Source organism: Somniosus microcephalus, chromosome 14 (assembly GCF_052327205.1).
Source record: "Somniosus microcephalus isolate GS21.2 chromosome 14, FLI_Smic_1.0, whole genome shotgun sequence".
Lineage (NCBI taxonomy): Eukaryota > Metazoa > Chordata > Chondrichthyes > Squaliformes > Somniosidae > Somniosus > Somniosus microcephalus.
In genome coordinates, this window is record NC_141000.1 from 49,543,573 (window position 1) to 49,562,109 (window position 18,537).

The following is an 18,537-nucleotide window of genomic DNA, read 5'->3' on the forward strand; positions in this document are numbered from 1 at the left end:
GTGGGAAGCTCGCCTCCGATGACATCATCACTGCTGCTTCATTTAAGGGCTTCCACAAGCCTTGCTCACTTCAGCAGACTGCCAAGCTTCTGGCCCTGGCAGCTGCTGCTACCATCATCAATCATGGCGACACATCGGAGTAAGGCATCCCCCAGATTTGACGAGGCAGCCCTCCAGGCATTGGTGGAGGGAGCGACAGAGAGCAGGGAGGTGCTCTTCCCCTCCTCGGGGAGGAAGAAGCCACCCCAGCAAACCAAGGCTGTGTGGCTGAGGGTGGCAGAGCAGGTGAACGCCAGCTCGAATACCAGCAGAACATGGATCCAGTGTCGGAAACGCTTCCATGACCTTCTGCGCACTGGAAAAGTGAGTATGATGTTCCCATCACTCTTAATCTGATCCCCATTGCCTTTCCTCACCAGCTCTCAGCTTTACCAATCTCTTCCTCCACATCCCACTTGACACTGACATCCATGCACCCTTTCCCACTCCCTCTCTCTCTATGGTCACATTCACCTAACTAATGGACTATGCAGCCCTCACACTCCCTATCACTGTCATGCTATGAAAACAACTGACATCACATAGGGAGGGCCCTTGGTCTTGCCATCTCACTCCATCTTTCTCTCCTTCTAAGCATCTATGCCATCGATTCGCTACACTCACTCCTTCATTCTCGCTCAAACTCCACTTGTCTCCCCCATTGCAGGAAAAGAGAGCTCACAACCGAAGAGAGCGAGCCAGGACAGGGGGAGGGGCAGCCTCCTTAGCCCAGCTGACCCCATGGGAGTAGGCGATCCTGGAGATCGTCGGCATCCAGGACGACACACAAGTGGGGGATGGAGAGACCGGTGCAGCAGAGCAAGCTGGTGACAGAAGAGTTTTCCAACTCTCTCAATTGCATTGCATGACTTGCTGATAATGACTTGGAAGCTCTAGCAGATGGACCTCTGATCATCTGCAATAAGCACTGTGCAGGTAACCCTGGCCTCTCATCTCTGACACTTTCCTTTACTCCCCCACAGGACCATCGCAAGCTCCCGTCTCCAGGACGCAGGAGGAGGTTCAGCCTCAGCATCCAGACTCCTCAGAGGAAGCTGCAACCTCTGAGGGCGCAGCGTCAGCAGAAGGCAATGCACCCAGCACCAGCGCAGACACTCAAAGCTCGGTGGGACCTTCGGGACATAGAGTAGTGTTGTCACCTGGTGTATCACAGCTCACAAGTGAGCCTCAGCAGATGGTGGAGACAGGGACAGCAGTGGAGAGTCCTAGTCGGAGGGCGCAGCACTCTCCCAGCTCGGCTCAGCTGCATGTCGACCCTCTGCCTCTGGGTCCATCCACAGTATCAGCGGTGATGGCACTCCAGGAAAATATGCAGGAGTCTCTGGCAGGTTTTGTCTCCAGGGTTGCTGCGAGTGTGGAGCGAATGGAGGAGTCCGTCGCTAACATGAGCAGAGCCTTTGTGGAGTCATTGGCGCATCAACGCATTACCACGGAAAGGATGGCAACCTCCGTGGAAAGGCTGGCTACGGCCATGGAGGAGATAAGTCGCGCGAGTGTTGAAAACATGGTGAGTGTTCAGACTAGACTGACATCTCTGGAGGAGCGATGGGCAGCTATTGAACAGAGAAACCAGACCTTCATGGCAGTCCCTCTGAGAAGGACTGCCAGTCCCGACACGGGTCCCCATGGCTCCCCTGATGTGCAGCAAGGTGCTCTCTCGCCACTTGCAAGCGCTGAGGGGGACCTGACCCATGAGAGGGATGATGGTGGCAGAGAACAAGGAGGTGGGGGCTCCTCTCCAAGCGCTCAAACTTCCATGCCACTGACAAGTCCTCGGTCAGAGCCCCACCTGAGTCAGCACCCAAGTGAGATCGGCGTCTCAACCCCTGCACAGCCGCAGGAGCAGCAGACTGTTGCACAGCCCTTACAGGCTCGCAACCCCAGAGGACGCCCGCCAAAGGTGTCCAGACAGGAGCAGCAAGGAAGTGAGCAAGGGGCCTCCACATCTGCTGATGCCACTGGGGAACCACTACGTAGGAGCACGCGTAAGAGAAAGAAACTGCACAAATAGTCACAAGGGTAGTCACTTGGGTGGAATTTAATGTGTTATGGTTGAAAGCCATCAGAATAATGGTAATAAATCATCTGTTGGCTACTGCTGTAGTTGTGGCATGTGTCATTTCGCGAATGGGACTTTCACTTTGAGGTCAGTATGGTGGTCACATCGCTAGAAGTCAGCTGGTTCCTGGCTATTGTCAGTGCTCAGGTAAAAGGATGCGAGGCAATAGTCCCTCATGGGCGAGGCTCAGCAAATCTGCCCAATATGAGCGCGTTCCTTGCATGCCAGCCACCAATGTTCTCGCGCACTGCTGCCGCTGGTTGATGAGCCTCTGCAAGATGTTCGTCTTTGCTCTCCTCCTCCCCCCCCTCCTCCTCCTCGTCTGAGGAGGATATGTCAGGAGCCACTTGGTCCTTGGCCATCTGCAAGCCACGACGCTGTGCCATGTTGTGAAGCACACAGCAAACCACAACGATTCTGGAGACCCTGGCTGCTGAGTATTGCAGGGCTCCACCTGATCTATCCAGGCATCTGAAGCGCATCTGAAGCAGACCAATGGTCTGCTCGATCATGGCTCTGGTGGAAAGGTGGCTGGAGTTGTAGTTCTCCTCAGCTGCGTTGGCTGGCCTCCTCAGCGGCGTCAATAGCCACGTCCTCAAGGGATAGCCCTTGTCTCCAAGTAGCCATCCGTTAAGTTGGTGTGGCGGACTGAATAGCGGAGGCACAGTAGACTGGCGCAGTATGAAGGAGTCATGGCAACTGTCAGGGTACTTGGCACAAACATGCAAAATTTCCTTCTTGTGGTCACACACCAGCTGAACGTTGAGGGAGTGGAAGCCCTTGCGGTTGACAAAAATACCAGGATTGCGATGGGGAGCCTTAAGGGCCACATGTGTGCAATCAACGATGCCCTGCACCCTTGGAAAGCCTGCAAGATTAGCAAATCCAACCGCTCTCGCCATGACACTTGCTCGATCCTTGGTGAAATGGATGTGATTGTGCGCGATGGCAAAGAGGGCATCGGTTACCCGCTTGATGCAGGTGTGTGCGGCCGCCTGGGAGATGCTGCTGATGTCTGCCGCTGATCCCTGGAATGAGCCTGAGGCAAAAAAGTTGAGTGCGATGGTGACTTTGACCGCCACTGATAAGGGGTGTCCAGCTGCTCCTCTGGGCTCCAGGTCTTGCTGCAGCATTGCGCAGATGTCAGCCACTATCTCTCGCAAAAGTCGGAGCCGCCTTTGGCACTGCTGCTCAGACATGTTGAGGTAGCTGACCCTGCGTCTGTAGACCCTGTTTGGGGGGTATCTCCTGCGCCGACGGCCTTCCATGCGCTGGCCCCTTCTGGCCTGTGCATCCTCAGGTGGGGCAGCAGCAGCTTGGCGCAACTGTTGTTGCTGCTGCTGTTGGGCGGCCTCATGTAATATCCAGAAGGGCAGGACAAAAATGGCTCCCATGCTTCTGGTAGATGCCTCAGTTGAGGACGCGCTCAGTGAAGGTGGCGAAAGGGGTTTCCCAGGAGGTCACACTGGAGATGGTTGTCAGGCTGCAAACTTCCAGAGCTGTGGGTATGCCTTCTGAAAGATCCCCCAGCCCTGAGAGAGCAAAGTTATGCCACCTGCAATTAAAGCCTGTTCAAATCTGCCATTTAATGGTTGAGCTGCAGCTGCTACTCCGCAAGCCAGTTGTGCTCCCGCCACGTTTCAGATGTGTGTTTCCCACCAGGCGTGTTTCACGTGGGACAACGATTAAACTTGCAACTGGTTAGGAAAATGGGATTATAGAGCCAATTGAGGGCTTGTTAAGGGCCTTAAGGGCCTATCCCGCCTCCTGGAGGCGGGACGGAGTCGGGACCAGCAGACACGAATTTAGGAAAATTGCGTGGAGGCGGGATGGAGGCGGGTTTGGGCCCGCACGCCAGTTTTGCGATTTTTATCCCCCACACGCCTCCAATCCCGCCTCCCCGGCCCTAGCAAAATCCAGCCCAATGTTTCAGGTCAAACCCTTCGTCAGAACTGGAAAAGGTTAGGGAAGAGAGATTTTTAAGTAGGGGCAAGGAGGAGGGGAGAAAAGAACAAAGGGAAGGTCTGTGATAGGATGGAAGGCAGGAGAGATTGATTGACAAAAGGGATAATAGTTCAAGGCAAAAGGAGAGGTAATGGGACAAGTTAAGAAATAAAAGATGACTTTAGATGATGTGTGGTTGATGATGGCAGCAACATTAACAGCTACCATGTGAGGAAACAAGAGAAGAAAAAATATAAAGAAATACAGGGGCCAATTTATAGTCTGAAATTGTTGAACTCGATGTTAGGTCCAGAAGGCTGTAAAGTGCCTAATACAGTAGAAAGATGAGGTGCTGTTCCTCGAGCTTACGTTGAGCTTCGTTGGAACAGTGTAAGAGGCCGAGGACGGAGAGGTCTGAGTGGGAGCGGAGGGGAGAATTAAAGTGACAGGTGACCGGAAGCTCGGGGTCACCCTTACGGACTGAACGGAGGTGTTCTGCAAAGCGGTCACCCAATCTGCGTTTGGTTTCCCCAATGTAGAGGAGACCACATCGTGAGCAGCGAATACAGTATACTAAATTGTAAGAAGTACAAGTAAATCGCTGATTCACCTGGAAGGAGTATTTGGGACCCTAGGCGGTGGGTAGGGAGGAGGTAAAAGGGCAGGTGTTGCATCTCCTGTGCTTGCATGGGAAGGTGCCAGGTGAAGGGGAGGGGTGTTGGGGGTGATAGAGGAGTGAACCAGTGTGTCGCGGAGGGAGTGGTCCCTTCGGAATGCTGAAGGGGGGGAGGGGAAGATGTCTTTAGTGGTGGGATCATGCTGGAGGTGGCAGAATGATCTGTTGAATGTGGAGGCTGGTGGGGTGAAAGGTGAGGACAAGGGGAACCCTTTTGTGGTTCTGGGAGGGCAGAGAAGGGGTGAGAGCAGAAGTGCGGGAAATGGAATGGACATGGTCGAGGGCCGTGTCAATCACAGTAAAAGTTATCTGTAAGGCTTGTAAGGTTGATCGTTTTATTTTGTGTTTAGTCTATTTAGAATATTAGTTTTCACTTCCTCCATAAGAGTTTCACCTTCTTAGATTAAAGTAGATTTACAAGCTCCTTTCTATTTCATTTTCCACTTAAAGGTCTAATTAAAGAATAGTCCCATTTTCACTTCTTATTTTTCTGTTGCTCATTCTTGCCTTCTATGCCCTTCAGTGAAATAAAATCTAAATTTTCAGTCCTGAAATTAGCCTTAAAGATATGGTCATGCTTTTGGCCAGGTGTAAGGGCATTAAACTGTTTCTGTTCTCAAAATGTGATAGCTGCCACTGATATTTGGTGTTATGAGACTGACCTCCTGCTCTTTTAACCCTATTCCTATTAAATTGCTGGCCACCCAACTTCCCTTCCTGGCTCCCATGTTAGCTGATATTGTTAACAGTTCTCTCTCCTCAGGTACTGTACCCCTCTCCTTCAAATCTGCCGTCATCACCCCTCTCCTCAAAAAAACAACCTTTGACACCTCCGTCCTTGCAAACTACTGCTCCATCTCCAAACCCCCTTTCCTCTCCAAAGTTCTTGAATCTGTGCCCATCTTTCCCAGAACTCCTTGTTTGAATTGCTCCAACCAGACTTCCGTCCCCACCACAGTACCGAAACGGCTCATACCAAGGTCATAAATAATATCATAATTGACTGCGACAAAGATAATCTATCACTTCTCATCCTTCTCGACCTGTCTGCAACCTTTGACACAGTTGACCACAAAATTCTGCTCCAACGGCTCTTCACCGTCGTCCAGCTGGAAGGGACTGCACTCACCTGGTTCCATTCCTATCATTGCAGCCGTAGCCATAGAATCACCTGCAATGGCTTCTCTTCCTGCTCCCGCACCATCACCTTTGGTGTCCCCCAAGGATCTATCCTTGGCCCCCTCCTATTTCTCATCTACATGCTTCCCCTCGGTGACACCACATGTACGCTGATGATATCCAGCTCTACCTCTCCTCCACCTCTCTCAAACCCTCCATCGCCTCTATACTGTCAGACTGCTTGTCCGACATCCAGCACTGAATGAGTAGAAACCAGTTAAATATCGGGAAGACCGAAGCCATTGTCTTTGGTTCACGCCACAAACTCTGTTCCCTTGCCACCAATTCGATCTCTCTCCCTGGCACCTGTCTGAGGCTGACCAAGTCTGTTCACAACCTTAGTGTCATATTTGATCACGAATTTTTCTTCCTACCTCATATCCGTTCCATCACTAAGATCGCCCATTTCCACCTTCATAACATCGCGTGTCTCCGCCCTTGCCTCAACATATCTGCTGCCGAAACACTCATCCATGCCTTTATTACCTCTAGACTTGAATATTCCAAAGCACTCCTAGCCAGTCTCCCTAGTTCTACCCTCCATAAACTTGAAGTCATCCAAAACTCTGCCGCCCATGTCCTAACTCGCATCAAGTCCCGCTCACCCATCTCTCTGGAAATTAAAAAAAATAGGAACAATGGAACCAGTTTGGGTTGCGTGGAAATGTTTTAATGGTCCCCTATCTACATACAAAGGTTTTGAGTCCATCACATTTAAGCTGTCACACTGCAAAACAATCTTAAAAAAGAAGAAACCTATTAATTTTCTGCTGGTTTTTCTGTCCTTTTGGAGAAACTATGATTTGCAATAAGCTGCCAATTTAAAGGAAATAATTACCATCTAATTGGCCTCAGAATATGCCTGGTTACAGAAGATAGACCTTAAGAAAGAAAGACTTGCATTTATAGCACCTTTCATGATCTCAGGATGTCCCAAAGTGCTTTAAAGCCAATGAAGTACTTTTGAAGTGTAGTCTCTGTTGTAATGTAGGAAATGCGGAAACAAATTTGCGTATATATGGATTTAAAGGGATGCAGATCGACCTTAGCAGCAGATTATTGCATTGTGCATTACTTGGTATGATGCTCCTGTTCTTATAAAGCCATGTATCTTCAACTTATAGTGAGCCATGCCTTGGGAGATCAACTAGTAGTCTATAAACTAGGGGACATAGCCTAAAAAATTGAGCTAGGCCTTTCAGGAGTGAAGTTAGGAAACTGTTCTACACACGAAGGGTGGTCGAAGTGTAGAACTCTCTTCCGCAAATGGCAGTTGATGCTGAGTCAATTGTTAATTTTAAATCTGAGATTGATAGATTTCTGTTAACCTAAGGTATTAAGGGACATGGGCCATAGGCGGGTATATGGAATTAGGTCACAGATCAGCCATGATCTCACTGAATGGCGGAACAGGCTCGAGTGGCTAAATGGCCTACTTCTGTTCCTATGTTCGTATCGTATCATGATATAGGTAGTCCTGAGTCAGTTGATGCACTGTCTTGCATTGTTTTACCTGGGGTTAGTTGTATGAATCGAGGGTTCATTTCCAGTAGAACTATCAGCTTAATGTAAGTGTTGTGCTTCTGTGCCCAGTTATCCCTGCAGTCAATCAATTGGAATGAAAGCATATGATTTGATCAGGGTCATCCATAAATGCTGACATTATCACAAGTGTCCAATTGGTTCTTTATTTTCTATACTCTGTTTCATTCCGACAAAGCATAGTCCAAAAGCATATTTTCTAGGTATAGTTTTTGGTCTCCTATTTTGACTCTCCCATTCTATATTTTTCCCTCCATTTTATTTATGTTTTGCCATCAGATTCTTTTTCTCTCCTGCTTAAAGCTACTTGGTGCATTTTTGTCTGCTAAGTCTGTCATTATTGATTTTTCTCATCTCATTCTTTATCGCTGGCCTTCAACATCTTCAAAGACATGGGGGATAATTTTAGCTTGACTTGCCTGGCGGGAAACTGATGGGACCAAATTGGCTGCCTGCTTTACACCCCGTCTGATTTTACTTTCCATTGGCTTTGATGGAAAATAAACTCGGGTGGATGTAAAATGAATGGCATATCCGATCCCATCAGATTCCTGCCAGGTGGGTCAAGTTAAAATGATCTCCCCATTGCATTGAACCCTATAGGCGGATTTACATTTCCCAGTAACCCCAATACAGGTTCAGTCTGCAATGCAAAACATGTGTCTAAACAATTTACCTTCAAGTGTTAGAACTCCTAAGCAAGTAATAGATGAGCTCCCTTCAGCTCATGTGTAAGATCCAGGACTAAGCTGTGAGGTGGATCTATGGCAAAATGGAAAAGTGGCTGCAGGGAGAGGTGCTCTGGCCTACATCAACTTATTACTGAGTACCACAGAGAAGGAATTGGCCTCACAGTGGCTACGCTCTTTCCTAAAGTTCCTCAAATGAGGATCTGAATAAAATAATTTGTGATGGGTAAGCCTGGTATGCGGCATTGACCTTGGATGTCTAGAACAATGAGGAAGCTGGCATAACACGAATTGTGCTGTGTAAGTTGTCCTACAATGCTAAAACCAGATGCTCATTGTATGGCCAATGAGAAAGTTCTGAGATCTGACACAACAATTGGTGGACGGCATCATTTGGAGGCTGAGTATGAGAACATATGCTCATATATCTGGGGATAAGTGCTAACAATGATTGGGTTGCAGAGGAGTAAGCAGCACTGGTGGAACCACCATTCAATGAGAAATGGTTTGTCCCATGACTGTGGTCAGGATGGTGGTGGCAGTGCACTCACGTATCTTAATGTAAATGCTGTGCTTCCGTGCCCAGTTATCCCTGAGGTCAATCAATTGGAATTAAATCCTATAATCTGATAGGGGTCATCCATAAATGCTGACATTATCAAAAGTGTCCAATTGGTTCTTTATTTTCTATACTCTGTTTCATTCCCACAAAGCATAGTCCAAAAGCATATTTTCCAGATATAGTTTTCGGTCTCCTAGTTTGACTTTCCCTCTATCTTCATTCTATATTTTTCTCAGCTGTGCTGTTCCCAATGTTTTGGGAACACTTCAGGTTCCTCTCCAAGTCACTCACCATCCTAACTTGGACACAGATCATTGTCCCTTCATCGTCACTGGGTCAATAGCCTGGAATTCTCCACTGACACTATTGTAGGAGTACCATCACCACAAGGACTCGGAAGGTTCAAGGGTCCTTCCCCATTACATTTATTGCAGCTACCCTGTTGTAAAGTTATAACAAACACGAATTAAGTAGTTATCCAGACTCATAAGTAATTAATCAGGAAGTGAGTAAATCACTGACAACGGAAGTCATTGTTAGTGAGAGAGCTGTTTTACCTGGTCGTAGTTATTGGCATTTGACAATTTGAGCAGCAGGCTTACTTTTAGAAAGAAAGTCCAGAAACTTTGTCATTTTTCCCCTCTCTCTTTCTTCAACTATTTTGAAATCTTCGCATCGCCTCACGTGTAGATGCTGAGTTCTTGTTGGGAGATGGCTCCAAAGATACTGCACGCCCTCTGGTACATAGCTGAAGTGCCCATTCTTTCTGAGCCTAGACAATGAGTGCTATTCAACTGCAGAGAACATGTTTTCCTCAACTGACATTCACAAGCACACTTCCAACAATAACAACAACTTGTATTTATAAAGCGCCTTTAACGTAGTAAAACATCCCAAGGCGCTTCACAGGAGCGTAATCAAACAACATTTGACACTGAGCCACATAAGGAGATATTAGGTCAGATAACCAAAAGCTTGGTCAAGGAGGTAGGTATTAAGGAGTGTCTTAAAGGAGGAGAGAGAGGTAGCGGGGCAGAGAGGTTTAGGGAGGGAATTCCAGAGTTTAGGGCCTAGGCAGCTGAAAGCACAGCCGCCAATGGTGGAGCAATTAAAAGAGGGGATGCACAAGAAGTCAGAATTGGAGGAGCGCAGAGATCTTGGAGGTTTGTAGGGCTGGAGGAGGTTACAGAGATAGGAAGTGGCGAGGCCATGAAGGGATTGGAAAACAAGGATGAGAATCAGGAGTGGGAACCCGTATGTTTTCCCCTTTCCAGTGTAATATCCCTGAGGTCATAGAATCATTGAAATTTACGGCACAGAAGGAGGCCATTCAGCCCATTGTGTCTGTGCTGGACGAAAAAGAGCTGTCCAGCCTAATGCCACTTCCCAGCTGTAGGTCTGTAGCCTTGTAGGTTACGGCACTTCAAGTGCATATCCAAGTACTTTTTAAATGCAATGAGGGTTTCTGCCTCTACCACCCTTTCAGGTAGTGAGTTCCAGACCCTCAAAACCCTCTGGGTTAAAAATGTTCTCCACAACTCGCCTCTAACCATTCTACCAATTATTTAAATCTATGCCCCCTGGTTATTGACCTCTCTGCTAAGGGAAATAGGTCCTTCCTAGCCACTCTATCTAGGCCCCTCATAATTTTATACGCCTCAATTAAGTCTCTCCTCAGTCTCCTCTGTTCCAAAGAAAACAACCCCAACCTATCCAATCTTTCCTCATAGCTAAAATTCTCCAGTTCAGGCAACATCCATGTAAATCTCCATTGTACTCGCTCTAGTGCAATCACATCTTTCCTGTAATCTGGTGACCAAAACTGTACGTAGTACTCTAGCTGTGGCCTAACTAGTGTTTTATACAGTTCAAGCATAACCTCCCTGCTCTTATATTCTATGCCTCGACTAATAAAGGAAAGTATCCTGTATGCCTTCTTAACCAATAGCAATTAATGTCTCTACTAATGCCTAGCTAATATCAGTTAACTCATCTTAAATCAAACTTGGGAACTCAGTTGCTCACTAAATACATTTTCTGATCCCTGGGGAACCCTAAGTCATAGGGATGAATTTCCACAGGGCTTCTCCTATTCGCCTGCCCTAACTGTGGTGGAGGAATGGTAGAAACCCTTGAAGAATAACGTAAGTGGCATTTACACCATTTTTCTAGGGCTTCTGTAGTTTTTCTAATGAAGTTATGGCAAGAATGGGAGAACTCCCACGGAAATTTGCCGCAAAAGTGTTTAAGCCAAAGTGCTTTAGCTTCAACTGTGTATGGAAATTCAGCTCCTTTATACTATCCCGCTGAGTACACTGACCCAGATTCTAATTATTTCACTAATAATTATTGTTCAAGGTGGCAAATCTTTGGAATTCTCTACCCCAGAGGGCTGTGGAGGCTCAGTCATTGAGTATATTCAAGACAGAGATTGATAGATTTTTGGATATTAAGGGAATCAAGGGATATGGGGATAGTGCAGGAAAGTGGAGTTGAGGTAGATCAGCCTTGATCTTATTGAATGGTGGAGCAGGCTCGAAGTGCCTTTTTCTTATGTTCTTATGTTTTTACATGCTAGCTATATAATGTAACAGTGAGCATTACTCCAACTTTAAAATAAGTGTTGAAGTTCACTACTTTCTCCTTAAGCTGTTGCGTAAGAAAAACGCTGATCAGTTGACGTTACTGCCGACTTCCTCTTTGATCTAATACATAAAAGCACATAGACTTTCAGCTTCCTCTCACTGAGCAGTTTCTTTCTGTGGTACAGTGTTTAATGAAGTAAAAATATTTCACTGCAACTGAAGGTAATCCTTTTGTTTGATTTTTATAAAATGTTAAGTTTCTTAGCAAACGGTTACTCAACTTTGTGGTTTGGAAACAATTCTAAACATCTGAAGAGCTCAGATATTTTCAATATATTAAACAATATGAACTATTTTAAGGTAAATGTAAGAAGTCACACAACACCAGGTTATAGTCCAACAGTTTTATTTGAAATCACAAGCTTTCGGAACGCTGCTCCTTCGTTAGGTGAAGGTAAGTACGTGAATGTGACAATAATATATGTAGTAAGTGATGTTCAAGCACATCATAATATTAATACTTAATATTTTCTATATGAATGAGCCATGGATTTTTAGTAAAGTAGCAATTAATAACTGCAATTTCTTTGTCTTTCTGCACGTTAAGCAAGTACCATGCTCAAAGTCGTGAGATATCTGTCCTCCAAACCGATGTCACTAGCTGCACCCTGTTAAGTTCCAACAAAAGAGAAAGTTGATACACATAGATATATAATATATGTGAGGTAATAAGAAAATACTTTAAGGATACATTTTGTTGCAGGGTGGTGATGTATGATGGTTTGTAGAATTCATTTTTTTTTAAAAGAAAGAGATATTTCTGTAGAGAGAATCTGTGTTGCAGCTTGATAATCCAGCAGTAACAGTGCTGTTCTCATTCAGATGGTAATTACTGGGATCTAGGTGAATATTAAGAATATTTAAAAGGAAGATGTATTACCTGTGTTAGAATGTCCTTTAAATAAATTGCAATATTCTACACATTCCAAAACAATTTTGTCGAGTTTTGCCTCTATCGCATATTGCAAATCTAAGTTTTCTAAAATAATTTTGGAAACTACTATTATAAATTTTTTTAGATTCATGATTATCTTTCAAGGATAACCATAAATAATTCCTTCAGTATTCTCTTAGATTTCATTTCAAGGGCAGCATTCAGCTTGTGGTTGAACAGCCTGTAAACACTTGGGGATTGAAATTGGCATGTGTTGCACCTGTTCTTTTGTGCAGGCATTGAACCCACTGTTAAATCATGGAGCCCTTTTTTTAAGCATCCCAGACATGTCATTAGAGGCCTAACCCTTGTTGAAGGACTCCATTGAGAAATCAGTCGGCGATGAGTGGGGCAGGCATTGGGGCCTGTCCCACTCAGGATTGTTCAGTGGCCCCCATCTCCAGTTAAGTTAAAAAAGATGTTTTTGTTAAAAAAAAGATGGTTAACATCTTGTGGTGACAGGAGGAGCAAGAGGGCTCTCCTGGCTCCATAGGAGTCGCGATCGATCCCACCCGTAGCCTGCTCCATAGCCCGGGTTCACTTGAGGGCCGCTGCCAGCGAGGCAGACAGTCCGACAATGGGTCTTTGCTCAGGAGAGCTAGAGCTGGCTGTGGAGGTGTAACAAGCGAGTATGTCGATGAGGCCCGAGGACCAATCTCTTGGATTGAGCACGTGCTGGATGTGCCAAAATCAGCCCAGACTAAATTCTAGGCTTCGCTGCCCAGACTTACAGCTGTACAGTCTCACTCTGGCAAAGTGCCAGGGGGGATGCTGTCTGTGGAACTATACCCAGCATGAGTACACACCTTCAGACACTGGAGAAAGAAAAAAGTGTTCAAATATATCTGAAATTATCATATACTGTATATATATTCTCAATTACTTTAGATAGAGTATTGTTATTTCATAGTCATTTTACTTTAGTTCAGAACAAACAGAAACAAGTAACATAAGTACAATAATTGCAAAAATTACTTTTGCTATGAAACTATCTGTTGGGAGTCAGCTCAAAGTTACAACAGACTGGTGTACTCGCAAGCTGTACCAGGCAAGTGGTAGGCCGTGAATACATTTTTGCAAATTCCTCAAATGGCAAGCTTCCAATCTCTGAATTGAACAGCATCTTCATGAAAAAAAGGGTTTATCAATTTTTTTTTGTTGTCGAGCAGAAAGAACTGTATGTTATTTATATTGTCATGGCATCAGATGCAAATGACATGATAATTCATTTGATGCAATTTATATAATTGGCCCATGTGTTTGTAAACCAATGAAAATAGGTATGACAAACAATTTTTTCATAAATAATGCTCCTTTAAGAGACTTTAAATGCAGTGACAGGGAAAGAAGTTTAGAAATTACACATCTCCTAACGACACTTTAACAGTAATATTGGTAGAGGGGGTTTGTTTGTGGTGTGGAAGGAGGGAACTTAGAGGATGAAATAAAAATGGCAGAAAAACTGTGACTGAAATGCTGCAAACAACTGAAATCCTGCTTTACACTTTCCTGTTGCTACTAACTGGGGCAATGGACGGTTAGCCTTGTGCTCAGCCAACATAGATTTATATGAGGCAGGTTATGCTTGATTAATTTAATTGATTTCTTCAATGAAATTACCTTTATTGTTCTCAGAGGAGCAATCAGAGCCCTCAAGCAGCATTGACCCATTTAGTAGCACTCTCCCTTATGAGTTAGAAGGCTTGGGTTCGAACACCACTCTAGGTCTTGAGCAGCTATTCTTGGCTTACATTCTAGTGATGTATTAAGGCAGCGGTGCCTTGTTGGAGTTGCTATCCATCAGGTGACATGTTAAGCTTTGAGTAAGACATCAACCTGTTCAAATAGCTGTAAAACATCCCATGGTACTATTCATAGAAGAATAGGAAGTTCTCCCAGTGTCCTGGTCAACATTCCTCCAACTAACAACATCAAAAACAGAAAACACTTAATCTTGTTGGTGTTTGTGGGACCTTGCTATTTGTAAAATGGCTCCCACATTTACTGGTATAGCGAATGTCACTGCACTTTTTGTAAGTGCTTTGTGACATTTGCTATATAAGGGTAATGTTCTTTTTTTTCTTTAATCAACCAAAAAAGGAAAGTGTGCAGAATAATTGTAGTTTGCTCCATGCTGTGCAAACTTATCATCAAGGTGAGCCTCATTGTGAACTAAATGAGGAATGCCTTTGTGGCACAGGCATGTAGACCTCCAATAGCCTGCACCAGGACAAGATGAGGTAGCTTTAGTCCTTGACAATAAGAATCAACGTGATTGTATTCCAGTACTGAGAAACCTAATTGGCCAGTCTGGCAAGTACCAGGCACCCTTGTGGACCCTTTATAATAATTTAACACCAATAGAAGCAATTACACAGGTCTGTACATAACAATTGCTGGATACAATAATAACATAGAAATAAAGCTTATCTTTTTCCTTTTATCACTATTCCCATTATCAAAACTTGTCATTGCCCATCGCCTAGTCAAGCACAATTAACAGAGGGGATGCATGCCAAGATGGTTCATTGTGATCTTTGCTTTTGTATAAAAAATGTTGATTTTGCAAACAAATTACTAATTTTTTGTGAACATTTGTATTTCTTCACATCCTGATTGGTAATAAAGCTCAGGAAGCTCATTTCCTTCCTGTTAAGGAATTAAACATGATAATCAAGGCCTCGCTGTATTTATTCATTAGATATTAGATGGGCAGCACGGTGGCATAGTGGTTAGCACTGTTGCCTCACAGCGCCAGGAACCCGGGTTCGAATCCGGCCTCGGGTGACTGTCTGTGTGGAGTTTGCACATTCTCCCCGTGTTTGCGTGGGTTTCCTCCGGGTGCTCTGGTTTCCTCCCACAGTCCAAAGATGTGCAGGTTAGGTTGATTGGCTATGATAAATTGACCCTTAGTGTTAGGGGGATTAAATACGTGGGGTTACGGGGATAGGGTGGGATGTGTGTTGGTGTAGGGGTTACGGGGATCGGGTGGGATATGTGTCGGTGCAGACTCGATGGGCCGAAGTGGCCTCTATCTGCACTGAGGGTTTTCTGTGATTCTGTGATAACAGCTATCCTGGTCCACTCAGGAGAAACTGCAGCATTCCCATCTGTCCTTTACTGCTTATCTTGCATTACCAATTCTTCCATTCAATGCACTAATGCTCAAAATCCAGAAACAATCCCTTTCAGACATTCTATAGCCTCAATAATTCAGCATAATGCACTTTATAGGCTATACTGACAATGTAAAAAAAAGAAAAAGAAATTGGTGTAGTGAAGGTGCTGTTTTATATTTCCTTTTACATTTTCTTCTCTTTTCTTTCTCCTCTTCCCCTGAAAATGCTGTCTTTGTGCTGGGCACTTGTGCCGCAAGCACCAGGGGCCCTCCAGTACTCCACCCATCCTTCATATATCAATCTAGATCAAAAGTGTTGTCAGGTTATTCAAACATGGAGGGCATTGTAGCTGAGCCACATCCTGTCCTCATCCAACATTCAGGCTCCAGCCGCAAACACAGGATAGCAATCCTGGTTGTCTTTCTTTTCTTGTAGGAACCCTACTGCAGTATCAGTTGAAATCAGCTAACTGGGCGCAGGCCAAGTATGAAATCTGAGACCTGTTGGTTCTTATGGCTGACAGATATACTAAGTAGTACCTTTACCGACTAGGCTATTGAGAGAGCTTAGTGAATGCTTTTCTGAGAGTTTGGCAGGTGGACTAGACAACATGGGGAAACATTTCACTGTCTTTGAACTCCAGAGACTTGAGATCAAAATCTAGACTAATATTTCAGTGCAGTGCTGAGGGACTGCTGTATTGTTGGAGGTGCTGTCTTTCGGATGAGATAAATAAAATATCCCATGGCACTATTTCAAAGAAGATTAGGGGAGTTCTGGCCAATATTTATCCTTCAACCAACACCTGAAAACTGATTATCTGTGCATTATCACATTGCTGGTTGTGGGACCATGCTGTGCGCATATTGGCAACAGTGACTACATGCTAAAAAAGTACTTCATTGGCTGTAAAGTGCTTTGGGATGTCCTGAGGTTGTGAAAAGTGCTATATAAATCCAAGTCTTTATTGCTATAGCTGAATTGGCTGCTGTCCTCATCCATAAAATGGAAAGTTACTTATTCCCCAGCAATGTTTTCACTTTCTTTATGGCCATTAATGTTTTTATTTCAGATTTCCAGCGTCTGCAATATTTTACTTTTCTTTTAAAACAATATGCAGAAGTTAGTTTTCAGCTTGCAACACTCCATTCACATATTACCCATGCTTTACAGTACTTTGTTCTTTATTGTTTCTCAACAGGGATGTTAAGTGAAGGCTTCATCTGTGGAATTCCTTACTGGAATGAATACCAAAGTGAAACCATAATTAAAAGGAGTGAGCAGAAGCAACAAAACCCATCAAAGGATGATATGGTACATGAGCTTACTTCTGTCAGTAACTTTACGCATTTCTCTCACTCCGATATACCAAATGGGACTCTGTCACTCCTTGAACGGTGTAAATCTATTGGCAGATCTTTCAGATTGGGCGCACGGGAGAAAAAAATTGCACCTTCACTGCAGGTCTCAAAGGTGACACCAATTGCAAGGCAAAAATCCCTTGTTGTAGATATTCCAGGAAGCTCCAGTGTGAGCAAGGAAACCTATTTGGTTCCCTCATGTTGTAAAAGTATTTGTGACAATTACAATGACCTGCAGATTGCAGGAGATCATGTGCTGCCAATCGATTCAGAAACATCTGGCCTGACGTCTCAAAGCAGCCACGAAGCAAATATGGTCCCATTCTTGTATTCGTCGGAAATTCCGCTGCCGATGGAGTCTCCTAAACTGTCAGCAGAGTTCCCAAACAAGCCAGCCAATAGTGACACTTCCTGTTGGCGCACTTGCAGCGCTAAAGACAAAAGCATCATCCAGCACTCTCAGCCATTTACCAACTCTATGCTCAATGACTATCTAGAGCAGAAGGTTCTAGAACTGTACAAGCAGTACATGATGGACAGCATGGTGAACAGTGCATCGCCAACAAAAATCATGGGATCAGAACTCATAATGAGTAACGTTGACCAAATTAGCATGCAGATATCACGAGAGCAGAATATGGAAACTACAAAGGCGAAGGACATGGTTATCAGCTGCCTGTTGCGACTTGCAAGTGAGATACAATCGAATGAACTCAGTACCCCAAATTTACAGATATCTGCATGAACGAAAAACAGTTTAAAAAAAGTTAGGTTATCTAGGTTGTAAATACGAGTTATTAAAGATAAGAGTTAAGTTTGAGTAGGATTGCCACTTGTCGCCACGTCCTGGATTGAACAGGGGACAAGTTAGGGATGGGTGAGGGGGTTGGGAGGGTGTGATCATGGTTTGAATTCTGATTTGTTTTTAGTTCCTGTTGGTGAAAATTGTTTGAACATTTTACAACAACAACTTGCATTTATATAGCACCTTTAACGTAGTAAAACATCCCAAGACACTTCACAGGATATAATCAAACAAAATTTGACACCGAGCCATATAAGGAGATATTGCGGGTAATTTTAACCCTCAAAAATGGTGGGTTTGAGTCGGGTAAGATGTGAAAATTTTAAATATCTCAAACCTGATCCCAAATACCTCCAAACTGTACATTTCTGGTTTTAATGGCGGCGGGACGAGAGTGGGGGGCAGGCAACCCACCCGCTCCAAGGAGGCTCATTTAAATAGTATATAATGAGGTTGTGTGCCTCAGATTTAACCTGCCTTTAATTCCCTTTAATTCAGGGAAGAGCCCCTGCAACGCGACAGCACCACGTGTCCCCAGTTCGTGGCGCTGCTGAGCCGTGCGCCCCGGGTCGTGAACTTCTCCACCTCCTGTGCTCCAAGAAGGAAGTGAAGCGCTTGATTTAGCACTCCACTTCCCTCTTGGAGCAAAAAGTGGGAATTTCAGAAAGGCTGGAAGAGGTTAGCGCCTCACGCTAACTTTTCCAGCTTTTCTCATTTAGTGCCCCAAACGGGGCTCGAGGGGAATTTCTAGCCCATTAATGGCTTTGGTCTTCCCAATATTTAGTTGGAGGAAATTTCTTCACATCCAATACTGGATGTCAGACAAGCAGTGTGACAAATCAGAGACAGTGGAGGGGTCGAGAGAGGTGGTGGTGTGGTAGAGCTGGGTGTCGTCAGCGTACATGTGGAACCTGAGCTTGTGTGTTTGGATGATGTCACCGAGGGGTAGCATGTAGATAAGT

The 18,537-nt window shown here is 44.9% G+C and overlaps 1 protein-coding gene across 1 annotated transcript; it reads left to right on the top strand.

The window, feature by feature from the left end:
• Positions 1-11,444: 11,444 nt before the first annotated feature.
• LOC147107485 (TLR adapter interacting with SLC15A4 on the lysosome-like) lies at positions 11,445-17,638 on the top strand. The gene is made up of 2 exons (XM_086006557.1): positions 11,445-11,518; positions 16,611-17,638. Exon 2 carries the CDS (start codon positions 16,613-16,615, stop codon positions 17,513-17,515), a length of 903 nt encoding a protein of 300 aa, XP_085862683.1. The 5' UTR covers positions 11,445-11,518; positions 16,611-16,612; the 3' UTR covers positions 17,516-17,638.
• The last annotated feature ends 899 nt before the right edge of the window (positions 17,639-18,537 follow it).

Coding starts and splice junctions, on each gene's coding strand:
- LOC147107485 (XM_086006557.1), top strand. CDS start 16,613: ATGTTAAGTGAAGGCTTCATCTGTGGAATTCCTTACTGGAATGAATAC.